Raw genomic sequence first — 25317 nt, forward strand, 5'->3', positions numbered from 1 at the left:
GTGATGTCTTTGTTGTTACTACTCAAATCACCCACGGATTTCCCCAGAGACTGAGCCTGGCTGTCTAATAAAAGATAGTGAAATTGACCTGAGAGAAAATGAAATGACCATTTTACTTAGATGACCAGATTGGGTCTCCTGAGAAAAGGAATCTAGTTTATCTAGTGAAGGCGACGTGCTGTCAAGGCACTGAACTTGTCTGGTTTCCTGAGAGTGAAAAGATTAGGGCCTGGGATTACCACAATATTAATCAATACTGCCTTTCTGCCTTTTCTAATTGCCATAGACTGGGGATCAGTCCCTTGGTACTGCTAATGTAACGTAATGTAATTGATCTCAGGTAAGTAAGATGGAACTTCATGAAACAAATGTATCTCAATGACAATGAAGTCGCTGTGTATCGGCGGCCACTGGGAGGAGCCAGCAGGCCATTATCTCAGTCAAATTAGGTAATAGGCCAGCCTGCTTTGAAGTTCCATTAGGTGTGTATTGGTGGTGACTGGGAGGTCTTTAGCCTAGATTTTAGCATTATGGGGCATTTATTGGATATCACCAACATGACATGCAACAATCGAAGGACAGAATTAGACACAGCACAAGTGTAGGTCCGAGGATGTCAAGTGCCACCAATACCTACCTGGAATAGAATTCTCAATGTCTAAGATACAGGCCATGGCTGATAACCACCACTCAGATTGGGTTTCAGAAAGTTCCTAAAATTATACTCAATGGGTTTATTAGCAGCTGATACACTGAGGTATATGCATCTGCAGGGAAGAGTAGAGAACAAGGAAGGGAGAGAGCTTTGCAGCAACCTGGCACAGCCTTCCACTCCTTTGGTTGAGAGCCAGGAAAAGGGAAGGTCAGCAAGAACCCAAGTGTTCAGGAAGACACAGTTTTCGGCAAGTTCTCTCTAGGTTGGCAAGTAACTGAATTTAGAACCATTTATACTTCTGGTGCACAAAAGTGGTGCATTTAGTGAGCATGACAACTAGAAGCTTGTTTCTTGTTACTCCAGTAGGCACTAAAGTCAGTATTGTGCCGGGACTGGTTCTTGAGCCAATTGTGTAGATCTTTTCCCAGCTGGTGTTCAGTGACCTGTTGGTAGCTTGAAATCAACCGTGTGGGAGTATTTACACCACTGGAATTGGCAAGTGCTACAAATCAGCCCCTCTCCCCCTCCAGGTTGGTTAACCATTTCTCTGAACACCGCTAACTCCAACTCAGCATGGGGCTAGGTCTAACAATCATGGAACCAAACAGCCACGCCCTCTAAGTGATGAGAACAAAAGGAACTATCTCAACTTCTCTGAGCTACTATCATAAGAAGGGGAAGGGAGGTGTACCATGTGTCTTAGATGCCTGTTTAAGAAGCAAAAATGGGTGAAGGCCAACTGGGGCCAAAAGTGACCAGGAGCCCCTTGACCTACTCATTCTCATTCTGCTAATAATCCCGCTGACCAGGGGCCCCTTGACTTAATCATTCTTACTCTGCTCATAGGGAAAGCCAGAAAGATTGTAGTCCAACAGCAGATATGAATCATTCAGCCAGAACAGGATTCGACAAGTTAAGTAGCTAATCCCTTTCCCACACTCAACACTTGAAATTGGAACTCATTAAAATAAACACCCAACATTTTAAAAGTGGGGACATTTATTATGAATCACCTTGTTAGTCCAATGGGGAGATCCATGGAATGCTGCATAGTAGGGATTCATTCTTCGCAAGGAATAGGACGGAGTTCAGTAGCAGAACATGGTGGGGCTTGTCGTCTCGTGGAGAGGATGTTTAGGAAGCTTATAAAAGCACACATCCTTGCCATGAAATGCTGATGACGGTCCTCATTTAGGTGATCCCAGACAAGGATATTTGCATTTTATTTGGTTTGACTGATTCCCATCCAACTGCTCTCAATTTCACAGCAAGTAAAGCGATCTAATTTCATCACCCACAGGCTGAAATACCTTTTCCCTCCTAAGCGCTCCCCAAGGGAAAAAGGCTGTGGGTCAGCTGCACAGCAACCTATTATGTTGTGTGTTTTTTTCCCATTTTGACAATACAGAAAACACCAAACAAATATCTGAACATAATATTTGTTACAGGGTAGCATAGGGATTATATCAGACTTTAACCACCCCTATGACTAATAAATAGTCTTGTTTGTGAAAGACAAACAGACCAGAAAAACACACACCCAGCAAAAACAAATGGTTAAGTCTTAAACCCTTAATTATGCTTCCTAGCAAAATGGTGACTAATGAAAGCCATATGTGCTAGAATCATGGCCGCCTCCTGGATTCCTGCAGACCCAGAGGGGAAGTCTCAGAACAGCCAAGCAGCAGCCAAACCTCTTTTGATTGCCAGTCTAATTCCCCATTTTATTCTCCAGGAAGTTTTTCCTTTATATCCAGAAAGACCTCACTGAGGAATGTCCATTCCATCTCATAAGCACTTTGTTTCCAGAGCACTGTTCCTACTGGCGGATCACTCTGAACGAGTTGGTGAGGTGCTCTCACAATGGTGGTTGGAGTTTCTAAGTTCTTACTCAGACTGCCAAGTCATAGGAGGCAGAGTTATCTAAGGACTAAGCTGATTCCATTATGCAAAAAAAAATTTCCTCCCCTAAAGGGAGGACATGGGCACAAATACGAAGCTGTTACAAATAACATGGGGTGGGGGGTGCTTTACACAAAGTTTAGTGGGATGACATAATGACATCAAGGAAATGGGCTTTGCAATTATAGTTTTCTAAATGGTCTGAACTGGGTCTGACTGCTGACATCATCAGGAGTGTTTACAAGGTCTCAAAGGACTGCCCCTGATCCTCTACTCAAACGAGACACAGTCTTAGCTGGGAGGTCCTTTACGGATGCCACTGCTGAGGGCAGGAAGCTGAGAGCATGCGCTTCATCCTCCAGGGCTCCTTTGGAACTAGTGGTGCTGCTCTGAGTTGTCTTGTGATTTGGCCTGGAGAGTCTAGGTACAAAACATAAGGATGTTAGCCCCTGGTCACAATTAGATGTGTAAGTTCTTCAGGAGTTACTTTTTTTGTTTTCTTAAAATGACAGACCACAAGGTCAAATCTGAGTCTGTAATTTATCTTGGTAATAAAAATAAAGACTTGCAAACCAGGCCTCAATGCAATTTGCCCCATCTACCTGTTCCCTGGTGCTCTGGTCCTCAGGAGCCAGGAGAGCTGCTCACTGCACAGTTCAACTCTCCCATGACCCCTGTACTGTTTACTCATATTATGCTTTTTTCTCTTGCCCCAAATTCCTTTATCCAAATGGAAAAATAGGTAAGTAATTTGTTATTTACAAGCATTTCTCCTAAGATTTAAATTGCTTTCCTGCTAGTATTTCCTGACATGAATCCTGTGTGAAATATACAACATATGGGAACTATTTCCATCTGGCACAAAGGAAAATAAGAATCTGCCTATATTGTAATTAGCTTCTAGACTTAACATGTTTAGGTCTGATCCACGGTTGCATTGATTGATTTTTTTTTTTCACTTTTGGATAATTGAGTTTAAAAAATGTAGTGGTTATAAGATGACTAAAATTCAGCCTACAGCTTCCTGTTTGAATGACAGGAAGAGCTGTGCAGTGTTTTACAATAATTAAGATTCTAGATTTTCACCGCCCTTAAAAAGAACTAGAGGGAAAGGGGTTTTCTTTTTTTAGGTCATACTTACAGCTTCTTTAGCAGAAGTTACGGATCCTTTAGGTAATGAAATAGGTGTTGATGGTGTTATGGGTGATGATGTAATTGGTGGCAGTTTCATAAATTTTTCATCCTTAAACATCAGAATTGAGAGGTGGGTTACTAGTTTTAAAATAATGTGCATGAGATAGATAGTCCTACTGCCATGACTACCAGGAACCTGCAACAACTACTTCAGATTCTGGCACAGGACTCAAGAGGCAAAGTCTGGAACCTAATTACATATAACCAAATGTTGAACTTTCTTAGAAACAGCAAATAATACAACAAATATTACTTATTAAAGAACACCATTGAAGTTCAGTTTCATTAAGGGGTTACAGATAGAGAAATGAACTTATTTTCATGTTTAACCTAATTAATCATATGAAAAGTAATGGTGTAACCTTAGTTCCCTTCAGTTGAGGTGCTAAGTCCACCAAGTTCTCTTTAGACTCAGGTGAAGTAGGTGATTCCACAGGACTATGTGTCTTCGGAGCCTAGGGAGAGAGATGTTATGTAAGCATGAAGTTTATGGTCTTCCTGAAACTCAGAAGCACTTCCACAGTAAGTAGTCAATGCTTTCTAGAACAATTCACTTTCCACTAAATCCCTAACTTGCTCCAACTATATACCCTTTATGAGTAACATGAAATATGTCCCTGAAATAACAACTTAGTATTATTTATCCTGCAATTTTGAACACAAGTTGCACTCTAATTAGATTCCATTATTTAAAATCTTCAATCGTTAACAAGCAACTGGTTTGCCAATTCTGGTGGTATTCTAGTCTCAAAAAAGGTTCCATTTCTCAATTACCATCTATTTCTAATGGCATGGATATAACTTGGTCAAGATTGACATTTATCATTGCTGGCTCCTAATGATAGAAGTTATTTAAATGGTAGGTGCTGCTTAACAGAAGCTCCTATAAAACGAGGGAGAGGGTGGCATTTTAGAATAGTTAACTTGTCTTTAAGAATTAATTAGATTTAAAAATATATCACTGCTCTTTGGAAATAAGTAATTTCTTTGTGTACTTTGGAGGGAAAAGGGCTACATATATCCAAAATTATAAAATATTCTATTTGTTGTCTCTAAATTTTTATAGAGCCTAGCATACTACTTGTTTTTATTTTGTACATATGGAGAATAGGAGTTTTAAAATTGGATATTTTTTTTAAAGCAAAGCAATAAAATGGCTAGGAGGTTGTCATTTTGTCCTTAATTCCTAGGTCTTGCTCAACCATTCCAGAAAACAACATCTGGATAAAGAGTTTCTGCCCATCTACAGTAAGTCTGAGAACCCAAATTTAGCTCTGAGACATTGTGCTATTCCAAGATTTCCTTGCTCCTGACAGCAGTCAATGAATGACAGATAACTTTGATCTGACTTGAAGACCAAAGATAGAGTAAGAAGAAGAACCCAATAGCCTGCCTTTTTTGAACATGGTCTGTGCTCCAAAATTGCTCCTACCTAGTCTCCCTAGAATCCTTCCTGGACAGAGCCCAAATCCAGATTAGTCTCTGGAACTCTGCAAAAGGAAAGCAAGATGGGGTCTCCTGAAGTGTATTTTTCATGCTGAATTCATACCATTTTCCTTGGCTTGTCCAAGGAGTCAACAGCATAACTAAGATTTAAAATGGTTGGTCCTCACTCCAGAATATTTCATCTAATCTACTAAAACACATGTGCAGCATGCTCAATAGGTCTTTTCCTTGCTCACCCATGCAGGTTCTCATTAGACAAGAAGCCACAAAGTAGAACAGTGAGAGGCCCTTTCTGGTGGACCCAGAGCAAGATGCTAGTGATTGGGCCAGTCCTGGGTTCTTCAGTAAAATACAAGGAGAAAAAAAGGCTACTGAGTTAAAGACAACAACAACAAAGATTAAGACAATAAGTTGTAGAAAGACCAAAAGTTTAGATTCTAAATTGGCCATTCACTGCTTAAAAATTAATAGGAATCTGGACAAATTAAACAGATGTAATAGAACAAGAACCATTCAGTCTCAAAGGAGAAAGTAGTGAAAACAGTCTGAAGACTAGATTGTTAATAAGAAGGGATAATCTGGACACCTATTAGTAAAACCAAATCAAGCTGGGATCAAAGGCAGTAACATCCCTAGAGCTAGAGATAGTTTTCGTGATTTTAATATTTTTAGTAATTTAAAAAGGATTTTAAGGCCAGTTGGCCAAAATTCCAAAAGATATGCCAAAAGAAATGCCTACTCTGACTGCAGTAGGAAATAAGAGATTTTGGGGAGGGGGCCCCTGAGCCCAGCTACTCACCTCTCCACTTAGTGGGATCTCAATTGGCTTTGGCTTCACATCTATCAAATAGAAGGTTCGTGACAGGAGCAAAAGAGAAGGAGGGACGTTCTCCTTCAGGTGGAGGTCCTGCCACTGGGGAATAAAACATGACAGAGTCACAGAATGGGAGGCCTGGATGTGACCCAGGATCATCTACTGCTTTCCCCCTTAAGATGGGAAGATTATCCGGGAGGCCTCACCTAATCACATGAGACCTTTAAATCTGGAACTAGAGATCAAAACCAGAGGAACTCCGAGATTTAAAGCATGTGGGAGGTTGGCATATGAGAAGTTCTTTGCAGATAGAGGCGACCTAGAGGTAAGGAATGCTGGTGGTGGCCTCCAGGAGTGAGTAGCCCAGGGCTGACAGCCAGTGAGGAAACGAGCACCTCAGTCCCGCAGCTAAATTCAGAACTAAATTCAGCCAACAAGTGGAATGAGCTTGGAAGTGGGGTCTCCCCCACAGCCTCCAGAAAGGAATGCAGCCTGCACCTCTGACCTACAGGACAGGGAACAAATAAATGGGCGTTGTTTTAAGCCAGTAAATGTGGTCATTGGTTATGCAGCCATAGAAAACTAATACAGTACTTTGTCTCTGTCCAAAAAATCTAGCTGCTTTGGTATCCCACCGCTCAATTAAATAAAGCAAATTAGGTAAGATGGCTCACTTGCAAAATAGAAATCACAAAAGAAGTCTGCAATGTGTAGGGAAGAGAGCCAGTGAAAAGGCCCCGGAAAGCTGCTACTTGCCTCTGTGAGCTGTTGCACCAGCTGCTCCTCAGTGAGACCCAGTGATCGCATCCCTCGGGCCCTACATGCGGACTGTAGTTCTGGCACACTCAAAGCACTCACCCCTTCTTCGGCAATTACCTGGAAGAAATGTAAGGAATGGTGTTGGATCTTTGGTTCCAATTTCACCTAACTCCACCGAGTCAGGGGAAACACAGGCTCTGATGCTTCCAATACTTAGTGCCCATACTGACTGCTGCACAGGTCAGCCACCTATAAAAACAAGGTGACTTAGGAAGGTGTGGCAGTTGAGATGAAGGGCCTCCTGCCAAAAGGTATCTTATATAATAAAAGCCTAATATGCAAATTGTCCCCTCGACCAGGAGTTTGACCAGGGGGCGGGGCTGGCCGGCCAACCTCCTGCAGCCCTTTCCCCCAGCCGGTCCCACCCCGGGGTTGCCCACCCCCCACCCTGATCAGGGGCAGGGCTGGCCAGACCCTACCCATGCAGGAATTCATGCCTCTAGTTAATAACATCAGAGATATTTACATAACTTCTCCTCAACACTCTTTCACCAAAGTAATTATTTTCCCTCTTGATTTGCATTTACCTACTTGTGACGTCTCTACTCCTTCCTGTCATGGCAGCTTTCAGTTTCATTTAGAAAATACTTCACTTGAAAAGCTTTGTACCATCTGTTGTCTGTTCCGGTGGTATTCTTTCCCCCATTGTCCCCCACCAACACCCCAGGAATGGCCTTAACTCTCTGGTCCACAAAACTCCCTCAGTAAATAACACATTTTCTGCTTGGTGTGACACAAAACCATGATACTCTTGGGACCAGTATTGTTTATTCCAAAGTTCTGAAAACAACAACTGAAATCTAAATGGGGCCGGTGGGATCGTGAGTCTCAGTTCTGAGAATCCTGCTTCCCGCAGGCAGAATGCCTTTTTTTTTTTTTTTAACATATTTTCTTTATTGATTTCAGCGAGGAAGGGAGAGAGAGAGGGAGATAGAAACATCAATTATGAGAATCACTGATTGGCTGCCTCCTGCACGCTCCCTACTGGGCATCAAGCCCCTAACCCAGGCATGTGCTCTTGACCAGAACCCAAACCCGATGCTCTATCCACGGAGCCAAACCAGACAGAATGCTTTGAAGCAGCTGATACAGATTCAAGGAAGATTCTTTCCATTTTTTAAAGGAGTCTAATTAGTAGTTATAGTCCAAATTGTGCCTTTCTTTCGCAGATGTCTAGGCACTGCTTTCCCTCCCTGTCTTGCCACCCCTTCTTACCAAGCCAGCTCACCCAGCAGAACATTTACTTTGGCACCAGCTCTGCGGGAAGGGAGCAGAGGTGTGGGGGTGGAGTCCTGTCCTTGGCGGAAGAGTCAGGAATCTACCGGGCTGCCGCTCCTCCCCAGTGGGTCCTAACTTCCTTCAGATAAGTCCCAGCTAAGACTTCCAAATTACTAATTGCTTATAATGGCCTTCTCAAGAAAATGGGTCAAGCCTACAGCAACTCCTAAAATGAGAAATCAAGGTTCAGGCTGTCATGGTAACAGTGGTTAAAACCACTCCTTTTCCTAGAACCAGTCCATGAGCAGACCTAACAGAAGACACTGCACTTTATCACAAGGCCATTCTAAGGTATCTCCCGAAGCCTTGCGAATTCCCTGGAGACAGAGTTAAGCTCTTACTTCATCATCTGCTTTTATAGACTTCAGTTTCATCCGAAGCTGAAAGCGGAGCAAATTGTTGGTTCCAAAATACGGCAGTTCTAGCAGTTTGCAAAGGGCGACCAGCTGTGCGCGATCTAAGTGGTTCAGGGTGAGCTCATCTTCAAACAGTTTGGAAAAGCGAACTATCTCCTTTGTGCTGGGCTTGTGGCCTATTTGGACCTAGGCAGCGGGACAAACGGGCTCAATTAAACAATTAAAATGTGCTTCCTACTTAATTTAACGTTCCCAGTAGACTATTTGAAAGACAGATCAAAGCATTTATGGATTCTGTCTTAGGTCTAGAAGTGGGTACAAAGAGGAGTAAAGAAATCTGAAGTCGGCCTAAATCAACTGAAAAATCAGGAATAGTTCAAACATTTGCCTAATTCTGTTCTTTCCAAGAAGTTATCATTGTCTTCAGCACATTGGCTGCTTTAAGATAAACATTTCTGCAAAAAAACCCAAAAAACCCACAAAACTATAAACATTTGGAATATCATATCTATATAACTTAGATTGGCAAATTCAAAGATTGTAAACAACTTGGAAGATCCATGATAACATGCATATTTCATAAGATTCCCAGCCCAGAAGCTGTTTGGTATTATATCAAAGACTGACACCTGTTCGACATAGGATGAGAACTGTGTAGAGGCCTCTCCCAGCCTGGTCCTCTTCCTCTTTGCCATTTCTGTCATTGTTTCTTGAAGAAATCTTGCTAGTTTCAACTTTGCAGCCATTTTCTTTTTCTGTTTTTCTTCCTTAATAATAGAAGAGGAAAAGTTCATCAGTCCTTCATGATTACAACTTGGTAGATAAGGATGCAAGAAAAAGAACTGTTACCTTGTTCTTGTTCATCCCTAGTTCATGTATCAATATTATTCTCAAACCTAAATGAATGGTTTCTGTGAGAACCAGAGCAAATAAAAAGTAGTCTCTGTTTGCAACTTATCTCCTTAATTTTGTCACAAAGCCATCCTCTTTATTTATTGCTAATACAATGGTCATAAATATTTGATAGATCCAAAATATCCCAATGATAGGCTTTGTCATTATTTAGAATGAGATACTATTTCCTTTTTTACATTTTATTTTTCAACTACAGTTTACAGTCAACACTATTTTGTATTCATTTCAGGTGTACAGTATAGTGGTTAGACAATCATATACTTTACACCAGCGGTTCTCAACCTGTGGGTCGCGACCCTTTGTGGGTCGAACGACCCTTTCACAGGGGTTGCCTAAGACCATTGGAAAACACATATATAATTACATATTTTTTTGTGATTAATCACTATGCTTTAATTATGTTCAATTTGTAACAATGAAATTGGGGGTCACCACAACATGAGGAACTGTATTAAAGGGTCACGGCATTAGGAAGGTTGAGAACCACTGCTTTACACAATCTTCCCGATATTTCAAACACCCACCTGGCACCAAAATAGTTGTTACAATATTATTGATTATATTTCCTATGCTATACTTTACATCCCATGATTATTTTGTAACCACCAATTAGTAATACTTACTCCTTTCACCTTTTTCACCCAACCCCCAACCCCTCTCCCCTCTGGCAACCAGCAATCTGTTCTCCACATCTATGGGTCTGTTTTTGTTTTGTTTAATCATTTATTTTGCTCTTTAGATTTTACATGTAAGTGAAATCATATGGTACTTGTCATTTTCTGACTGACTTATTTCACTTAGCTTAATACCCTCAAGGTCCACTCATGCTGTCACAAATAGTAACGTTGCATTCTTTTTTACGGCCGAGTAATATTCCATTGTATATATGTACCAGTACTACAGGTTTTTAACCCATTTGTCTACTGATAGACACTTGCATTGTCTGAGTTATTTATAAATGAGATACTATTTCTTGCCCTAGCTGGTTTGGCTCAGTAGATAGAGCCTTGGCCTGAAGAGTCAGTCAAGGACACTTGCCCGGGTTGTGGGCTCGATCCCCAGGAGGGGCATTCAGGAGGCATCCAACCAATATTTCTCTCTCATCATTGATGTTTATATCTCTCTCTCCCTTCATCTCTGAAATTAATAAAAATATATTTTAAAATAATAAAACACATACATAAGTAAATGAGATACTATTTCTAAATCTGGTATAAACAATCTAGACTTCTAGTTGAACAAACCCCTAGTCTGAGTGGCCCTGGATTTTGCTTGAGCCATAAACAAAGAAAACTAGGTAATTAACTCTACCCTAAAGTAGCTTATAGTTTAAGTAATGTAAAACAAACACAGTTTATTACAATATAATGAGTTAAGTGCTATAACAGATATGAACAAAGCACTACACAGAAGAGAACTGAGTGTACACTCTTAAGACACTGTGTTGATCATTATTTCTAAATCCTTGTTCATCATCAGAAATGCTGTGTGGCCCAGCCAGCATGACTCAGTGATTGAGCATTGACCTATGAACCAGGAGGCTATGATTTGTTCCCAGTAAGGACACGTGCCTGGGTTGCAGGCTCGGTCCCCAGGGTGGAACATGCAGAAGGCAGCCAATTAATGATTCTCTCTCACCACTGATGTTTCTATTTCTCTCTCCCTCTACCTTCCTCTCTGAAATCAATAAAAATATATTTTAAAAGAAACGCAATGCAGTGGCATTTTCAAAATAACCACGGTCAGGATTCAGGATAACACCGAGAAGCAGGAATATATATCTTATATATACATATTTTTAAGTTGCTCAAGAGATTCTAATGATCACCCAATTATGGCAATCTTTGGTTTTTAGAAAGATCTTAAAAGACTCAGCCAAAAACTCACACAACGGCAATACCATTAGTCATTACCATTAGTCAATACCATTTTTAGTCATCCATTGCATTCAACTACATCCACATCCATATACACATCCACATAGAGTGTCAATCTACAAACCAGGAGGTCATGGTTCAATTCCTGGTCAGGGCACATGCCCGGATTGTGAGCTCATTCCCCAGTGTGGGGTGTGCAGGAGGTAGCCAATCAATGATTCTCTCTCATCATTGATGTTTCTATCTTTCTCTCTCTCTTCCTTACTCTCTGAAATCAATAAAAATATGTTTTAAATACATATCCATATCCATCCATCTGTCCACTTATTGAGCATCTACCATGCGCTAGAGAAAAAATGAGCAAAAAGTTATGGAACTTCTAGTCTAATGGGAGAGACAAACATTAGTGCCTCAAGATAAACTAGTAACTCCACAAAAGGATGTGAAAGTGTAACTGAGAAGTACTATGAAAGAGAAATGCATGGTACTGTGCTCTGATGTAAACAGAAAGCTAGCACTCTGCTTGCTGTCTCTCTTTTCATGCAACAAAGAAAACAAGAAAGTATTTTCTAGGACTGTGTCCATGATGTATATACACTGAGTGGCCAGATTATTATGACCACCTGACGTTTGTAGGCAAATTAGCTATAATTTTGAGCTGCAGTTGCTAGAGGGCCAGAACATTATAAATAGGGAAACAGGTTGTTTACCACGACAGTAGAAGTGATTTTTTTCCTAAGATACAGGTAAACAACGCGATTTAACAGCCTTTGAACGTAGGATATATTTGAACATGAGTGGCCAGATTATTATAACCACCCCATCAGTACTTCGTTGGGCCACCTTTTGCCTTCAATACTGCGGCAATTCTTTTTTTTTTTTTTTTTTTATTGCTTAAAGTATTACAAAGGGTATTACATATGTATCCATTTTATCCCCCCGCCCTAGACAGTCCCCTAGCCTCCCCTATCACCCAGTGTCTTATGTCCATTGGTTATGCTTATATGCATGCATACAAGTCCTTTAGTTGATCTCTTACCCCCCTACCTCCTGCCCCCCAACCCTCCCCGGCCTTCCCGCTGCAGCTCGACAATCTGTTTGAGGCAGCTCCGCCTCTGTATCTATTATTGTTCAAAAGTTTATAATGGTCTCTATTGTCCACGAATGAGTGAGATCATGTGGTATTTTTCCTTTATTGACTGGCTTATTTCACTTAGCATAATGCTCTCCAGTTCCATCCATGACGTTGCAAATGGTAAGAGTTCCTTCCTTTTTAGAGCAGCATAGTATTCCATCGTGTAGATGTACCACAGTTTTCTAATCCATTCATCTACTGATGGGCACTTAGGCTGTTTCCAGATCTTAGCTATGGTGAATTGTGCTGCTATGAACATAGGGGTGCATATATCCTTTCTGATTGGTGTTTCTGGTTTCTTGGGATATATTCCTAGAAGTGGGATCACAGGGTCAAATGGGAGTTCCATTTTCAGTTTTTTAAGGAAACTCCATACTGTCTTCCATAGTGGCTGCACCAGTCTGCATTCCCACCAGCAGTGCACAAGTGTTCCTTTTTCTCCACATCCTCTCCAGCACTTGTCGTTTGTTGATTTGTTGATGATAGCCAGTCTGACAGGTGTGAGATGGTACCTCATTGCTGTTTTGATTTGCATCTCTCGGATGATTAGTGACTTTGAGCATGTTTTCATATGTCTCTTGGCTTTCTGGATGTCCTCTTTTGAAAGGTGTCTATTTAGGTCCTTTGCCCATTTTTTGATTGGATTGTTTATCTTTCTTTTGTTAAGTTGTATGAGTTCCCTATAAATTTTGGAGATTAGGCCCTTATCAGATATGTCATTGGCAAATATGTTTTCCCACACAGTGGGTTTTCTCGTTGTTTTGTTGATGGTTTCTTTTGCTGTGCAGAAGCTTTTTATTTTGATGTAGTCCCATTTGTTCATTTTTTCTTTAGTTTCAAGTGCCCTAGGAGCTGTATCAGTGAAGAAATTGCTTCGGCATATGTCTGAGATTTTCTTGCCTTTGGATTCTTCTAGAATTTTTATGGTATCCTGTCGTACATTTAAGTCCTTTATCCATTTTGAGTTTATTTTTGTGTATGGTGTAAGTTGGTGGTCTAGTTTCATTTTCTTGCATATATCTGTCCAATTTTCCCAACACCATTTATTGAAGAGACTATCTTGGCTCCATTGTATGTTCTTGCCTCCTTTGTCAAATATTAATTGAGCATATTGGTTCGGGCCGATTTCTGGGCTCTCTATTCTATTCCATTGATCTATATGCCTATTCTTGTGCCAGTACCAGGCAGTTTTGAGAACAGTGGCTTTGTAATACAACTTGATATCTGGTATTGAGATCCCACCTACTTTGTTCTTTTTCAGGATTGCTGCAGCTATTCGGGGTCTTTTTTTATTCCAGATGAATTTTTGGAAAGTTCGTTCTAGATCTCTGAAGTATGCTGTTGGTACTTTAATGGGAAGTGCGTTGAATTTATAGATTGTTTTGGGTAGTATGGACATTTTGATGATGTTGATTCTACCAATCCATGAACACGGTATGTTCTTCCATCTGTTTATGTCTTCCTCTATGTCTTTTTTCAACGTCCTGTAGTTTTCTGAGTAGAGGTCTTTTACCTCTTTAGTTAAGTTTATTCCTAGGTAGCTTAGTTTTTTCGGTGCAATGGTAAACGGGATTGTTTTTATAATCTCTCTTTCTGAAAGTTCACTATTGGTGTATAGAAATGCCTCAGATTTCTTGGGGTTAATTTTGTATCCTGCTACATTGCCAAATTCATGTATTAAGTCTAGTAGCTTTTTGATGGACTCTCTAGGGTTTTGTATGTATAATATCATGTCGTCTGCAAATAAGGACAGTTTTACTTCCTCTTTTCCAATTTGGATGCCTTTTATTTCTTCTTCTTGCCGAATTGCAATGGCTAACACTTCCAGTACTATGTTGAACAGGAGTGGTGAGAGGGGGCATCCCTGTCTTGTTCCTGTTCTTAGGGGAAATGGTGTTAGTTTTTGTCCGTTGAGTATGATGTTGGCTGTGGGCCTGTCATATATGGCTTTTATTATGTTGAGGTATGATCCTTCTACTCCCACCTTGCTGAGAGTTTTTATCAAAAATGGGTGTTGAATTTTGTCAAATGCTTTTTCTGCATCAATTGATATGACCATGTGGTTTTTTTCTTTCAATTTGTTTATGTGATGTATCACGTTTATTGATTTGCGGATATTGTACCATCCTTGCATCCCTGGGATAAATCCTACTTGGTCATGGTGTATGATCTTTCTGATGTACTGCTGGATCCGATTTGCTAAGATTTTGTTGAGGATTTTGGCATCTATGTTCATGAGGGATATTGGCCTGTAATTCTCTTTCATTGTGTTGTCTTTACCTGGTTTTGGTATTAGGGTGATGCTGGCTTCATAGAATGAGCTTGGAAGTGTTCCTTCCTCTTGAATTTTTTGTAGTAGTCTGAGGAGGATAGGTTTTAGTTCTTCCTTGAATGTTTGGTAAAACTCCCCTGTGAAGCCGTCTGGTCCTGGGCTTTTGTTTGATGGAAGCTTTTTGATGACTGCTTCAATTTCTTCCATAGTTATTGGCCTGTTGAGATTTTTAGATTCTTCCTGATTGAGTTTTGGAATGCTGTATTTTTCTAGGAATTTGTCCATTTCCTCCAGGTTGTCTAGTTTGTTGGAGTAAAGCTGTCCATAGTATTTTTTAACAATCATTTGTATTTCTGTGGGGTCTGTTGTTATTTCGCCTCTATCGTTTCTGATTTTATTTATTTGGGTCCTCTCTCTCTGCTTCTTGGTGAGTCTGGCTAGAGGTTTATCAATCTTGTTTATCCTTTCAAAGAACCAGCTCTTGGTTTCATTGATTTTCTGTATTGTTTTTTTGGTCTCTATGTCATTTATTTCTGCTCTAATCTTTATTATCTCCTTCCTTCTGCTCACTCTGGGGTTTTCTTGTTGCTCTCTTTCTAATTCTTTGAGTTGTAGAGTTAGATGATTTACTACCATTTTTTCTTGTTTTTTGAGATAGGCCTGTAGAGCTATAAACTTCCCTCTCAGGACTGCTTTCAATGTGTCCCATAGGTTTTGGATTGTTGTGTTTTCATTGTCATTAGTTTCCAGGATGTTTTTAATTTCTTCTTTGATCTCATTGGTAACCCAATCAATATTTAATAGCATGCTATTCAGCTTCCAGGTGTTTGAGTATTTTGGGTTGTTTTTATTGTAGTTTATTTCTAATATTATGCCATCGTGGTCTGCGAAGACGCTTTTTATGATTTCAATCTTCTTGAATTTGGGGATACTTTGCTTGTGACCCAATATGTGGTCTATTTTTGAATATGTCCCATGAGCACCTGAGAAGAACGTATATTCTCTGGCTTTGGGGTGAAGTGTTCTGAAGATGTCTATTAAGTCCATCTGATCTAGTGAGTCATTTAGGATTGCTGTATCTTTGCTGATTGTTTGTCTATAGGACTTATCCAGTGCTGTCAATGGTGTATTAAAGTCCCCTACTATGATTGTATTGTTGTCGATCTCTCCTTTGATATTTTCCAGGAGTTTTTTTATGAATTTGGGTGCTCCTACATTGGGTGCATATATGTTTACCAGGGTTATATCTTCTTGTTGTATTGATCCCTTTAGTATTATGAAGTGGCCTTCCTTATCTCTTGTTAAGGCCTTCACTTTGAGGTCTATTTTGTCCGATATAAGTATTGCTACCCCAGCTTTCTTTTCCTTTCCATTTGCCTGAAAGATATTTTTCCATCCTTTCACTTTCAGTCTGTGTGAGTCCCTTCTAATGAGGTGGGTTTCTTGTAGACAGCAGATGTATGGGTCATGTTTTTTTATCCATTCAGCCACTCGATGTCTTTTGGTTGGAGCATTTAGTCCGTTTACGTTTAAAGTTATTATTGAAAGGTACTTGTTTGTAGCCATTTCTTTTTTTGTGTGTGTGTGGCTGTTTTCTTTCTGAGCTTTTTATTTCTTCTTTTTATACCAGTCCCTTTAGCATTCCTTGCATTGCTGGCTTGGTGGTGACAAACTCCCTTAGTCTTTTTTTGTCTGTGAAGCTTCTTATTTCCCCTTCAAGTTTGAATGATAGCCTTGCTGGATAGAGTATTCTTGGATTCAGTCCTTTGCTTTGCATCACTTTGTAAATTTCAGTCCATTCTTTTCTGGCCTGATGTGTTTCTGTTGAGAAGTCATTTGACATTCTAATGGGAGATCCCTTGTATGTAACTTTCCGTCTCTCTCTTGCAGCCTGTAAGATTCTCTCTTTGTCCTGAACATTTGCCATGGTGATTATGATGTGTCTTGGTGTGGGTCTTTTCGGGTTCACCTTGTTTGGGACTCTCTGGGCTTGTGTGACTTTTTTCTTCCCCACCTCAGGAAAGTTTTCTGATATTATTTCTTCGAGTAGGTTTTCTAATCCTTGTTCATCTTTCTGTTGTTCTGGTACTCCTATTATTCGTATGTTGTTTCGTTTCATGTTGTCCCAAAGCTCCCTTAGGCTCTCCTCCTGTCTTTTAATTTTTTTCTCCAATTGCAGTACATTTTGGGTGTGTTTTGCTTCCTTGTCTTCTAATTCACTTATTCGGTCCTCCGCTTCTCCTAGTCTACTGTTGATACTTTCAATGGAGTTTTTCATTGCAGCTATATCACTCTTCATTTCTTCTTGGGTCTTACTTAGGTTGTTGATTTTTTCATCTGTTTCTTCTAGCTTCTTCCATATGTTATCGATTTTTTCATCTGTTTCTTCTAGCTTCTTCCATATGTTATCGATTTTTTCATCTGTTTCTTCTTGCTTCTTGCAGAGGTTGTCGATTTTTTCCTCCATCCGGTTTATGCACTCTAGGATCCTTATTCTGAATTCTTTATCTGTCATGTTGCATGCCTCTGTATTACTTAGCTGCTTTTCTGGAGAGTCCCCCTTCTCTTTCCTTTGGGGGTTTCTTTGTCTACCCATGTTTGATCTCACTGACATATCTAGACGTTGAGATGTTCAGTGGTTGCTCCCTTGGTGGCAGTGACTCCTTGGTCTGTGGTTGCTCTTCGGGCGGTTGCGGTAGCAGCTGCTCTTCAGTTGGCAGCAGCTCCTCTGGTGGGTGCTGTTCACAGCTGTGGTGGCTCTTCCGGCTGGTGGGGCGAGGTTTCACGTACAGCTGCTGTTCCTCAGCAGAGGATGAGGTGCTCAGGAGGTTGCTGTTGCTTGGATCTGCTGCGTTGATTTAAAGGCACAAAATACAACACAACAAGGCACCACGTACCAGGCACTATACACAAATATATTCACGATATTAATAACCCCAATTAAAGGTGACCACCTGAATTAAGAGAATTAGGGGATAAGGAAGAAGGAAGAGAAAAAGATAAAAGAGAAAAAGGAAAAGAAAAGTAGGGACCAAAAAAAGGGAGTGCAAAAATGAAATTGGGAAAAAGGAAGGGGGAAAATAAAAGCGAGAAAAGAAAAAAAAAAAAAAGAGCGAAAAGAGAGAATGAAGTGGAAGAGGGAAGAGACTTTTTATATGAGGAGAATACTCCTACAGAACAGCCATTAATCCCAACAAATTCCAGCAACAGCTCCCTGGATATGAATGCAAACTAGAAACAACCAATAATATAACGATGAAAATAGAATGGTGAACACTAATCCCAAAATAAAATAAAGAAAAAATAAAATGGCACTTTAAAAAATGGTAAAATGGTAGCAGTAATAATACTGGTTAAAAATAAGAAGGTAGTAATTAAAAGGGTAAAATCAGGTGATGGAAAAAGAAGAAAAGAAAGAAAAAAAAAAGAAAAAAAAAAAGAACAGAAAAAAAAGAATGAAAAAAAAATTGGTTTCTTAGTTAAAAAGTGAAAAAAGAAAAAAAATTGCAGTAGTGAAGGTCCTTCGTTTCTTCTATTCTTCAGTGTGGCTCGCCTTAGACCTTCCAGGTATTCAGGAGAGTGTTGAGTTTCCCTGCGATATACTGTTCCTCTGTGTTGTAAACCACAGTCCTTATTTTAAAGCATGCCGCATTTATTTCCCAGACTGCCTTATTTTGTGTTTAGCAAAGAGTCAGTTTGTGGGTCAGCCTCTGGGTGGCAGTGTTCTGGGGTTGGCCTCTGAGGCTATAGGGCCTCTCTGTCCAGTGGAAGTTCACTGCCCAGAGCTGACTGCGTAATAGTTAGTTACCGGCGCTATGTTGTTGCTAGGATTGAAAATCCCCCTATAGGCCAGACCCTGTTAACTCCCAGGGACTGATCAGGTTATCTTAATCCTTGATCTCGTACAGGGTGGAATCTGGGTGTGGCTGTGCTCCTTGCCTGGGGGCTGGGGGGAGGAGACTCCCTCTCAGGAGCGGGTGGCTGCCCCAGTCCCGGGCTCTGGGGTGTCTCAGCACTCAATTCACTACCACCTCTCCCGGCTCCCCCTCTTTCCCCAGTCTCTCCCCAGATTCCACTCCCCAGCACACTCTCCCTCTCTTCAGCACAGGTGAGTGTCTGTATCCGAAATGTCCCATGAACAGGATTCAGTGAAAACAAACAAACAAATGCCGGCCGCGGAAACGGGGAAGGCTTGGTTTCTGTAAGCTTCTTCTCTTACCGGGACTGCATGGTCAGGTCAGCTCTTCAGGCTGCCCCCTTTAGGCTCAGTCCTCCGTGATCACAGAACCCAGCTCTCAATTTCCCTGGCGGCGCCAGGAATCCCGCGGTTCTCCTTTCCCCCGTCAGGGGCTGTGCCTGTCCCAAGGGACGCGGCTGTCTGCCACGCGGTCTCCCTCCGACTCTCTGGGCTCAGAGGTCTGGCAAACTTTCCTGCCCAAATCCCTGGTTTTTTTTTTACCTTACCAGGGGAGCTCTGCTCTTCCCGGCTGTAAACCCTCTCACCAGCTGAGCAATTTCGCCAATTCGGTGTGAGTGTTACTAGCTTCAGCTGCTCGTTCCATTTGCTCCGGGACACGACCTGGGACACGTCTGCCTATATTGCCGCCATCTTGGTTCCTCCCTTGAGCTACTTTTCTGCGGCAATTCTTCTTGGCATTGACTCCACTAGATGTTGAAAGGTGATGCGAGGAATCTGACACCATGCCTGATGAATAGCACTGTCCAGTTCTGTGAGATTTGATGGTTGTGGAACCAGCTGCCTGATGGCTCTTTTAACTTTGTTCCACAAATGCTCAATTGGATTGAGACATGGTGATTGTGGGGGCCACCTAAGCAAGGTAAAGTCTCCCTCATGTTCTTGAAACCACTCCTGCACAATATGAGCACCGTGGCATGGCGCATTGTCTTGTTGGAAGAGGCCATCTCCATTGGGATACGCCAGCAACATGATAGGATGAACTTGATCAGCAATGATACTTAGGTATGTTGTGCTATTCAGACGTTGTTCCACACGAATTAAAGGGCCCAAACATGCCAGGAAAACATGCCCCAAACCATAACACTGCCCCCACCAGCTTGAAGGGTTGTACTCATGCATATGGGGTGCATGCTTTCATGCTGTTTCCACCAAATTCTCACTCTGCCATCTGGATGATGCAACTGGAAACGTGATTCATTGGACCACATGACTTTTTTCCAATGCTCGACTGTCCAATCCTTGTGTTCCTGTGAGAATTGGAGACGTTTTATCTTGGTAACTGCAGACAGCAAAGGTGTTCGAACAGGCCTTCGGCTTCCATATCCCATACGATGCAGTGTACGGCTAATTTGCCTACAAACATCAGGTGGTACATGATGCAAAAACATGTTCTGCCCAGATCTGTGGATCTGGCAAGATGGCCACCCGCCGGGCAGCACCATCCTGCACAGCCAGAAACCTGTGATGGTGAGGAGGAAGCGGCTGCTCCACCCCAAAGCAGTAAAGGTGTTATACAACTTTCCTTATTGTTATACAATTTTTTTCAGGAAAAAAAATTAAGTAAATTAACTCAGCATGGATCATAGACTCAAAACTATAAAACACCTAGGAGAAAATCTTAGATGATCTTGGATATGGCAAGAGTTTTTAGATACAACACAAAAAGCACGATCCAAGAAAAAAAAACATCAAGTTGTGTGTTATTAAAATTTAAAACATTTGTTCTGCAAAAGACACAGTTAAGGGAATGAAAAGATAAGCCACAGTCTGAAAGAAAATATTTGCAAAACAGATATCTGATAAAGAACCTGAATACAAAAATATACAAAGAACTCTTAAATCCCAACAATAAGAATATGAACAACCCCATTAATAAGTGGGAAAAAGATTTGAATAGACACCTTTCCAAAGAAGATATACAGGCCTGGCCAGCATGGCTCAGTGGTTGAGTGTCAACCTAAAAACCAGGAGGTCACAGTTCAATTCCCAGTTAGGGTACATGCCAGGATTGCAGGCTCGATCCCCGTGCGGAGCCTGTAGGAGGTGGCCAACCAATGATTCTCTCTCATCATTGATGTTTCTATCTCTCTCTCCCTTTCCCTTCCTCTCTGAAATCAAAAGAAATATATTTTTCAAAAGATATATAGAGATGGCAAAGAAGCATATGAAAAGATGCTCCATATCAGATATCATTAAAGAATTACAAATTAAAATAACAATGAGATTCCACTGCACACCTATTAGAATGGCTAATACTCAAAGCACTACAACACAAATGCTGATAACGATATAGAGCAAAAGAAGCTCTCATTCATTGCTAGTGGGAATACAAAATGATGCAGCTATTTTGGAAGATAGTTTATTGATTTTTTTCAAAACTAAACAGTTTTACTATACAATCCAGCAACTGTTCTCTTAGGTATTTACCCAAATGGGTTGAAAGCATATGTCCACACAAAAACCTACACATGGTATTTTTAGCAGTTTTATTCATAATTGCCAAAAATTGGAAGCTACCAAGATGTCCTTCAATAGGTAAATGAATAAATTGTGGCATATCCATACAGTGAAATAGTATGCAGTGATAGAAAGAAATGAGGCATGAAAAGACATGGAGGCAACATATTGCTAAGGCAAAGGAGCCAGTCTGAAAAAAACTACACACTATATGATTCCAACTATATGACATTCTAGAAAAGGCAAAACTATAGAGACAGTAAAAAGATCAGTGGTTGCCACAGGTTGAAGGATAGAGGGAAGAGGGACAAACATGTGAGCCACAGGGGATTTTTAGGGCAGTAGGACACTGTGAGGGTGGATGCATGACATTACGCATTTGTCAAAACCAATAAAACTATACAACATAAAGAGTGAACCCTAATGTAGAGTATAAGCTTTAATTAATCATAATGTATAGATATTGGTTCTTCCAGTTGGAACAAATGTACCACATTAATGCAAGATGTTAATAATAGTGGAAATGGAGGAAGAGGTACCTGGGGATTCTCTGTACTTTCTGTTCAATTTTTCTGTAAACCTAAAAACTTCTCTAAACACTGAAGCAAGCCTACTGATTTTTTAAAAGTTAAAAATTCCTACATACCTTTTTCGATTTACTTTCAAAAGTTGATGGCAACATCTCTGGGAAGAACTTCAGAAACACTGGTAATAAGAATTCCATGAAGGGTACAATTATGAACACCATAAATGGAACCAAGCGGAAGAAATCAACACAAGTCCTCAATAGCTAAAGAATTAAATGCATATGCAATATTCATTATTTTAGAATGTGCCAAAAACAAAACAAGACAGAAACCCCTAAAACTAAAAAGGCTGCTTTGGCTCTGACAGTCTGCAGCTGTTTAGAAAATGGAAAGGTGGGATTTTCCTCTTTATCATAGCTCTGAAGTAACATTTATGGGATATCCTCAAGGAAATCTGTAACAATCAAAATATATTATTGGTGTCTTGTAGCTTTCATCTAACTTAGGGGTCTGGACTTGAATAACACAGTATCTGTTAAAATTGTTTTCTAATGCATATTCTTAATATATTAACAACAGTTTGTATTTCAGATGCACAGATCAAACCCGCAGCCTCTCAACTCCTTGAAGAGATTAGAAACATAATTATAACCATCCTATATAGGCAAATATATACAAATTTTAAAATTTTGCCTAAAGTTGTACAATAAGTCAGTAGCAGACAAGAAACTCAGAAAGAAATTCCCAATCTTACCATGTTACTATTCCTACTTTGGGATTTTTTAAATGAATTCTACGTTGAGTTTAAAACTTGGTTCCTAAATAGTTCATTTTAACTTTACACTTTCTTTTTTTAAAATACAATTCTTGCCTACCCTTCGTCTATCTCGTCTGGTCAGCATCTGTCCATGCAACAGCCTCCAAATCATTTTGACAGCAACTTTGGTGTCAATCCAAAGAAAATAGAATCCATTGTAATAATATTTAAGTTCATCCATAATTCTTTGTCTATAAGATCGCTTTTCTTCCTTAGTCTCCATACTAGTTTCTTCTGTGGGCTGAGAGCTTGTCACCTGGGGTTCTGGGGTGGGTTGCTCCAGCTGAGGTTCACCAGGGACCTTTTGTAGCCAGCAAGTTGATGTGTGTAGCTTTTGTATTATCCTAGTTCGTAAGTGATATCCTTTATTGCCTGACTGACTAGGATAGGAGTACTTCCTGCTTCCATAGTTCTTCGTATATGTTTTATTTAAATGGGAATCTGGCAAGTGAAGAAATGCAAGTGATGGGAAACAAGAAGAGCAGGTAGGATGTACAAAATGGCTAGGGAATCTGGAATAAAGAGCAACATCCTCAGAGTTGAGCACAAATGATTACAAACTTAAAAGTTAAAGAAATAGATACTGTATCAGGTTAAAATAAATAGTTTTAAAGCCTGTATTTTAAAGCAGATGATGTTCGGTAGTGAATGAAATATAACTTTTTATCCCAGTTGAAGAACAGTAACCTTTATGGTTGAATAATATACTCTATGAGAAATATTAGTAAGTTCATTCCAAGAATAATTGCTATATTAGAAGTAGAAACTCTGCAACTATTCATTTAAAAATCTAATAGCAAATATTTTCCCACTAGGGGTTATGTTTGAAAGTTCTTTATCTACTACCAGAAAGCAGGTGGAAGACTTGTGCCGTCACCTACTCTACTGATAATAGGAATGTTATTTGAACAAAGCAGTTCAAGGCCCTTTTGGGGGTTAACCAATCACATAAAATTGCCTTGTTTATGTACTGCCTTCCCATAGATTCCCTCAAGTGAGAGGCACTGACAACCAAATCGGCCTTCACCTAAGATTCCTGAAGAACCTTAGGAATAAGAATTTGAATTGGGCACCCCAGCCAGGGATCTCTACAGTCTACTTTGGCAATAGCTCACAGTCTTCAGTTAGACTAGCACATCAGGTTGTTTGAAAATTAAAATAAGATTATCTAGGCAAAGAAAGTTCCTGGCAAAGAGACTTCTTTTGGCAAAGAGATGGCTTTTTCCATTCTTTGTTTTTGAAGCATGCCAAGATTTAACACTTTTTGAATAGCTAAAAGGGAATATGTCCAATGTATCCAGCACATAGTATGTTCTTGGTGAATATTCTTTGTAATAAATAAGTGATAACAGATCTTGCTGGGGCAGGTATAGGCCCTCGGACTGGCTTGTTTGCCAGCCACTTGACTCCTTTTTATATGTAAGGGCCTCATGTAATATCCATCCATGACATTCTAAAACCATTACATCTTCTATCCTACCTGTACTACACATCCACAAAATGACTCAGCTGAGTTCTAAAGCATATTGAAAATTTGGGATAAGTTTAAATACATTAAAATGTCAGCTCCCTAAACACCGACACAGTTAAAAACCACAAAGCTTTATCTGTGTACTAAGCCTATCTTTTTACATATACTTTTCCATCTAGAAGAATAAAGTTCACATTAATATTGGGGGCAGGAGGGAAATTCCAAGGCTTACCTTGTTCGGGCAATAACTAAGACTGTATTATAACAGTAGACAGCCATATTTATATTTGTCTCAACTAGTCAACATTGGGACCTAGGCAGAAGGAGTAAGCAAACAATTCAGTATTTGAAAAAACACATCAATTATAAAGGTATCAGGATTTAAGTGTTTTTAACTACTGCGAGGGTAAAATATTTGCATATTCTATTCAAGGTGTAACATCTCTTTCAAGTTCCCTTCTAACAATCATGAATAATGTTTTCTTAGTCCTGGATTTGAGAATGGTACTTTGAGACCCCAACAAAGAGAAATGACTTTTAATACGATGATGCACACGACAGTGAAAGTTTTCAAAGACATTTTGATTTCTGGTCAATAGTACCCAGTAATCTACTTATATGGTTGCCAAGTATTTAAGAAGCTGAGGAAGGTACACTTATTTGTAGCCTAAAAATATAGGTAGAAAATAAATATCCTGGATTTGTTTTCAATTAGCTTTTTTCCCATACTTGGCCAAGCTGCCCCAAACTTTAAAAGATTGAAAGTACTGCCCTGGCCAGTGTGGGTCAGCTGGTTGAGCCGTCCTCCCATGCACGGCAAGGTCACCTGTGGATTCCCGGTCAGGGGCCTGCCTGGTCCCGGTTGGCATGGGGGAGGCAACTTCCTATCAATGTCTCTCTCTCTCTCTCTCTCTCTCTCTCTCTCTCTCTCTCTCTCTCTCTCACACACACACACACACACACACACACACACACACACACACAGTAAAAACATATTTTTAAATATTATAAAACGAATTATTGCCCAGAGGGCATGGCTCAGTGGTTGAGCAGACCTATGAACCAGGAGATTCCCGGTCAGAGCATATGCCCGGGTGCAGGCTCAATCCCCAGTCGGGGGCGTGCAGGAGGCAGCCAATCAATGATGCTCTCTCATCATTGATGTTTCTCTCCCTCTCCCTTCCTTTCTGAAATCAATAAAAATATATATTAAAATAAATAAAACGAATTGTTTTTTTTTAAAGAGTGAAAGTATTCATTTAAGTAGCAGGGCAGATGTGCATGGTACCCGCTAGCAGTTCCAGTGGAGGGAAACCGGTTTCCCGCGCTCGTGACTCTCCGCAGAGCTTTACGCCTTGACACGCGCTTTACAGAAACCTGCCTCCTTCCTGCGGCGCCTCTCA

The 25317-nt window shown here is 40.4% G+C and overlaps 1 protein-coding gene across 1 annotated transcript; it reads right to left on the reverse strand.

The window, feature by feature from the left end:
• Positions 1-1290: 1290 nt before the first annotated feature.
• LETM2 (leucine zipper and EF-hand containing transmembrane protein 2) lies at positions 1291-25316 on the reverse strand. Its single transcript, XM_059685364.1, is given in 12 exon segments — positions 1291-2956; positions 2958-2977; positions 3699-3800; positions 4114-4206; positions 5997-6110; positions 6768-6887; positions 8450-8650; positions 9094-9231; positions 21746-21889; positions 22502-22955; positions 24147-24227; positions 25203-25316. Coding segments are annotated over 11 exon segments (1584 nt in total). The 5' UTR covers positions 24194-24227; positions 25203-25316; the 3' UTR covers positions 1291-2805.
• Position 25317: the final 1 nt, after the last annotated feature.

Source organism: Myotis daubentonii, chromosome 2 (genome assembly GCF_963259705.1).
Source record: "Myotis daubentonii chromosome 2, mMyoDau2.1, whole genome shotgun sequence".
In the NCBI taxonomy this organism is placed as follows: domain Eukaryota; kingdom Metazoa; phylum Chordata; class Mammalia; order Chiroptera; family Vespertilionidae; genus Myotis; species Myotis daubentonii.